The 6,264-nt window shown below is 34.0% G+C and overlaps 1 protein-coding gene across 1 annotated transcript; it reads left to right on the forward strand.

Moving 5' to 3' along the window:
- Positions 1 to 3,719: 3,719 nt before the first annotated feature.
- On the forward strand, positions 3,720 to 3,902 carry BDB00DRAFT_777676 (uncharacterized protein; the record flags this gene model as incomplete). The annotated part of the gene is made up of 1 exon (XM_053120322.1): positions 3,720 to 3,902. One exon carries the CDS (start codon positions 3,720 to 3,722, stop codon positions 3,900 to 3,902), a length of 183 nt encoding a protein of 60 aa, XP_052972130.1.
- Between the last annotated feature and the right edge of the window lie 2,362 nt (positions 3,903 to 6,264).

The following is a 6,264-nucleotide window of genomic DNA, read 5'->3' on the forward strand; positions in this document are numbered from 1 at the left end:
TATCTGTGAGTTGCTCCATGAATTCGCCAAGTTGACGCCGTTGCTATCAGGTTCCTCATATGCCACTATGAACCTCGTAATCCTCAGCTACAATCGATTGCTAGACAAACTTGAGCATTACCAAGAACAATGGAAAGAAGTAAGTAAACGTTTAATCAGCATAAATGTAAAAACACTCCTATATAGAAGCAGTGAAGTTCTAAAACTTTCCTTTGCAATTGTAGACGTGGCCGGAACTTGCAGCAGCTGCAAAATGCGGGTGGAATAAGTTGCAAGGATATTACTGCAAAGCAGAAGGACATGCGTACGCTGTTGCGACGGCCATGGACCCGCGTCTAAAGTATGAATGGTGGGAAAGCGAGAACTGGGGTCTATTTCGGACAGACGCAATCGAGCTGGTCGAAAAGGCGTGAGAGTCCTATAAGCCAAGCAGAAGCCAAGTCATGACTCCTACAAACCCCGATGCACTAATCAAGAAGGCGGTCATCAACAAAGACCAGCTTGAGAAGTACATCCAGGCGGATACAGTGACTGATCCAAAGGGTGGGGCTGACAACGGCGTAGTATTCGAATATTGGTGATCGGAAATGAACGACTGGCCCGAGTTGAAAAGAATGGCACGAAGATACTTAGCAATTCCAGCCTCGTCGACAGGATCAGAGCGCACGTTTTCTCGTGCAAAGCAGTATGTTCCTAGCTCGCGGAACAGACTTGCTTCGAAGAAGCTAAAGGCAAGTGTGTTGATTGACTCGTGGAGCAAATTTTTTGGTGAGGAGTAGGCTGCAACAAAATTTGTCCCTTTTGGTTTTCTGAAGACTGCTTTTTTCTCTTTTCCCCTTTTCCCTTTTACCTACATCTCTTCTTTCCGTCATCCTCTTCCCACCTTTTTTTTACTTCTTATACACTATTCGTTCCGGCGCTCTGGTTGTTACATATAGAAAATAAATATTTTTTCAAAATACATTTTATACTTTGAAATGCTTTTTCAAATCTTGCTGCCTGTCTTTATTGCTTTCTCACCATTACAACACGCTCTATAACGACTACGATAAACTTCACGATAACTCAATCCTGGTCATAAGAAAACGTGCTTTTTTTATGTCGTCATTTCCCATTTATATATACGTCGTTTAATGAGCCTTGTGCTGACGTGCTGATTCAAAATTGATCCGGATTCAATCTGGATTCTCACGAAACGGATTGGAACTGCAGTTTTATAATCCGGATCAGATCCGGATTTCAAAAAATCGATCCGTTTAAAAACGAAACGGATCCAAGTTCGCTGCAATCCGTTTCAAATCCGTGAATGAAGACCCCTATCGGTAATCCTAAAGATGATCTTTATAATGATAAAATTTTAATAGATCAGGCAAAAAAGAATCCTTTATGTGTTATATGTGGCAAGAAAAAACATTATAAAGAAGTTTACAATATTTGTCATAGTTGTTATAAATATAAACCTATATTTAATTCTCTAATAAAAAAAGTAAAAAATAAATAATATATTTTTTAATAATAGGTCTAAATATAATGAGTTATATAATAAATTATTTAAGCTATATTTAGAAGACCAAATAGAATTTATTTGTATTAATAATCAAATATTTGAACAAAAAATTTACAAGAAAAGAAAAAAAATATTTATATAATGTTACTATTAAAATGTATATAAAAGAACTGCTGGACATATGAAAATTTACTATATATTTGTAAACATCTAGGTAATGCAGTACCCACAGTATGCAATTTTATAATATACCAAGATTATGCTTATTGATATATTCCTTCAATAAATCCTTTTGATTAAATTTATCAATTGATAACCAACTGTTATCATCAGCACTATATCCAACCCATTTTACTTCAAACAAATATGTACCATTTTCAGTTTTATGCCTAATAATCTCTTCTATTTCATATGATGCCATTGCTCGTTGTTTCCCTTTATTTCGCTTTCTTTTTTTACTACGCTCATTAAATCTTAGAACATCATCATTATCACTATTACTCTGATTTGAAATATTATCAGATTCATTATCAACAATCATTTCTTCATTTGATATAGCCATATTAAGCAGGTCATTTTGCAATCTGATCATTTTATCCAGTTTATCTTTATTTTGTTTATTATTGCTGAACACTATATCAATTAGTTTATGCTCTACTGGAAAATCAAAATCATTACTATGCCATAGTTTATGGTGCAGTAAAATAGGAATATTGAACATTTCTACAAATTTTGTAGTATTTTTTAATAAACAAGCTACATGAAATTGTAGATTATAGTATTTTATGTTATCCATTTTAACAACTAACTTGTTATTATTGAATCGGCAGAATTTATTCCCAATTTCTGAAAATTGATTCTCAACTTTTGTCCTAAAACTTCCAAATGTCTTATTAAAATGATCTTCAGTAATTGTTAAGGGCTCATTTACATTTTTACATATAGGGTATACAAAATTATCATGGCTAAAGTTATATCCTTTTTCATTAGCAAGCTCTGTAAATTGCGTGATAAATAAAGTATATCCACCATCAACTGCCATTATGTCATTCTCATACATATATTTAAATAATTTCATGTTTAAAAACATGCTACCATCTGAGCTATCAGAACAAAAGTCACTTTTAGAAGTATAAATAATCATATCATTCATATCACTAACAAACTGGGTACATATTCCATTCTTCTTAAATTTATAAGAATACATTCTTTGAAAGTGGTCAATTTCAGTATCTACATAGTTAATTCTTGAATCATGGCCATCCAATACAAGTGTTACATGTTTAAATAAGTCGGGATTATGCTTTCTAGCAGATAGAATACGTAATTTAATAGATAGAAATATGTTATTCATTGAATCATTTACTATTTTATTGATTCATTTGTAGTTGTCCTCATCCATCCAAAACTTTGTATAAAATGTATGAAATGTGCTATGTGGTAAGTATTTTTCAAATTTTTCACCACATACCCCAGAGACTAAATGATATAATAAAAACAATCCTTTTTCAATTTCAAAGTAAGGTCCGGGATATTCCTTGTTTGTATATAAAGCTACTAGAAAATAAAATACAGCAACATAACCTAATTTACGTAACAATTCATCCTTAATTTTTTCTATGAATTTAATATGTCTCAAATCAGTTCTATGTTTATATTTATTATGTACAGTAGGCCAATTCCATTCTAGAAATTGCCAATAATTTGCAATAATTGAGTTTACTTCATTTGTAATCAGTGGTGTATAGTTTGTTGTATCCATTGGGTCGTTCTTTATTTATATTATGGATTTTTTAATTTTTATAATCAGGGAATGCCTGATTTTGGTCACATGATGTTATACAATTGATACAGTCGACCCCCGTTAACGTCAACCCTCAGGGTACCAGCAAAAGTGTTGACCATATCGAGGGTTGACGACCACCGGGGGTAGAGAATAGGCAAAATCTCTAACTGCTAAATTTGAAAGGGTACCAGCGAATCGGTTGACGTTATCGGGGGTTGACGTTATCGGGGTTGACGTTAACGGGGGTATACTGTATAATATCAAAATGGATGATATAATTTAATATGGCAGCAAGCAATTTATTAGATTTATCAAAAACTATTGTAAGTTTATAGCCAATTTGGTACTGTACATCCCACTGTGGGATATACAAGGAAATCGCCCTGAATGGAGGACATTGCTACGAGACTACAATTGTTACAAAAAATGGTCGACAGATTATTTAAAGTTTCGCTTACTGACAAAGCGTTTGTATCGTATTCAACCAAAGCAGCTGATTCAATAAGCTCAAGGGACTCCCATACGGAAAACAAACATATATTGCAAATGCACAAGGTTGAAGGAAATACGCAAGGTAATATGGAAATAATACTGTTTAGGATTATATAGATAATAACACTGTATTGTGCCTAATTTTGAACTAAATCTGATCGACTTTATATGTGGAACCGACACTATTTGCTTAGTATTTATTGACTACGCCGGCTTTTCTATCAACCCATCCAATATCCTCACATTCATCAAGTAAGTTTGAAAACTGACACGATGCTTATTGATGATGCTTACTAATGATACTTATACTTATATAGGAGGCTGGTTATTATATTAAAATTTGTGAAAAAAGTAACAATTGAAAAAAATTACATCAACTTAAAAAATAGAATAAAAATTGAATTTTTACTTTATAAAAAAGATAAACTTCAGAAGATTTAAAAAAAAATATAAATCTAAAAGTTTATTTGAAAAATAGTTCTCTTCAATAAAGATATTCTTATATGCAAGTCATCTTTAATTAAATCTTTTGAAAACATTATGTACGAGGTTAAAAAAAATATTTTGAAAATGAAATATTATCTGACCCAAGAAATAAAAAGAAATTACTTGATAATATTATAAAAGAAAACATAGAAAAAGTTAATAAGAATTATTTTTGGTATGAAAATAGTAGTAGTAATATATGCTCATATATACATAAAAGAGGATAAAGAGAAGGATATACAGGATTTTTCATCTCCTAGCGGACGTTTGAACTTTTATTTAGGCAGAAGGGATTTAATTTTAGGCAGAGTAGACATGAATGTTAATCTGAGTGGATATGAATGAAAGTTAATCTGGACATGAATAATAATTGATCTGGACATGAATGAAAATTGAGCTGGACATGAATGAAAATCGAGCTGGACATGAATGAAAATCGATCTAGACATGAGTGAAAATCGAGCTGGACATGAATATAAATTGACCTGGACATGAATATAAATCGATCTGGACATGAGTAAAATCAATCTAGACAAAATAAAAATCAATCTGTACATGAATGAAAATCGTTCTGGACAAGAATAATAATCAATCTAAACATGAATAATAGACAACCTGAACATAATAACAGTCAAACTGGGCATTGTTTTAGTCAACTAAGACATAATAAAGTTGAAGTAGATAATATATTAAGTGTAGCAGAGCAGAATATTTGAGTACTTAAGATTTTCAATTCAAGTCAAGACATAATAGAAGTTAAGCAGTACAGAGCCAATGTCAAGATATAGTAGTATGGCTGGTTCACTCGTACCAAAAAGCTTGTAGGCTAATGTACAGGAAATGGCAAGGGTGCGTCAGAGACTCACTGTGCGCATAAGCCTATTTTGCTGCTATGGGAACAGGGCCTGAGTGTTTCCCCTCATTTCACTTTACCCGGGTTGAGTTTGAAACAAATTGGAGGCTGGTGGCAGAGGTAGGTGGAAAGTGTGGGGTTTATTAGCAGCAGCAGGGAGGAAAAAAACAACAACCAAAGATCCTTTTTTTTTCTCATTACCATTCGCCATGGCAAATCAACAGCTTCGACGCACACTTGTAAATGGCGCCTACTCTCTTCACGATGAATAAAAAACAAAGAAAACAAAACGGCACAATCCACGGATTTATTGAAAAACGAAATGAAGGTAACTGTTTTCTTAAAAAAAGCATGTGCTCAAGATTTATAAAGGAGTAGACCGCCGTTACTGCTGCTTAAAAAAACGCTGGATACGTGAACAAGGGAAGGAAAAGGTTATCGGTTGTGCTTGAGGTATAGCTTTAGTGGAGATATGCCCATTCAGAATTACTGCTTCTTTCTCATTTTCTCTGTATATACTTGATGCACCATCTTGCACCAATCCAACGTCAAACTTACGTGTGTGATACAACATCGTCCTCTACCTGCACAAACCATTCGTACTCACAACAAGAACGACGCAACAATCTTCTTTTCCATTACTCAAACACAATCATATACAACATGACGCTGATCCGCTATTGGCTTGCAAAACATACAGCCTGACGCGATTACTTTTTACCTTTTGCATATACCAACGTTAACATCGCCAGTCTTTATAGATAAATGAGCTGTAGATAGCAGGAAGGATAACTGACGGGTTTCTTTCCTTTTGTGTTGCTGTGGCTTGGATGAAAATAAAGTATGTTGACTGTTATATAAGAAAGACAACAAAGAAGGTTCTACAAGAGTTGTACAAGTGCGAAGGATGTTGTTTCGTGGTGAAGGATGGTTATTGTAATTATTGATATTGCGTGGCAGAGCGTCTGGTGCCATGCAAGGTCTCGCGTTTGTGAACCCATTTGTAGCCACACAATTCCGAGATGCGATCCTTGAAGATCTGCCATTGAGCAGTAGGAACGCACACGATTTCATTAGGAATGAGTGCAAGAACTCCACGTACAGTCGAGTGAGAGAGAGCGTAGCGAGTCGTCAAGGGTA

Source organism: Zychaea mexicana (genome assembly GCF_025766255.1).
Source record: "Zychaea mexicana strain RSA 1403 chromosome Unknown BDB00scaffold_276, whole genome shotgun sequence".
Classification (NCBI taxonomy): Eukaryota; Fungi; Mucoromycota; class Mucoromycetes; order Mucorales; family Lichtheimiaceae; genus Zychaea; species Zychaea mexicana.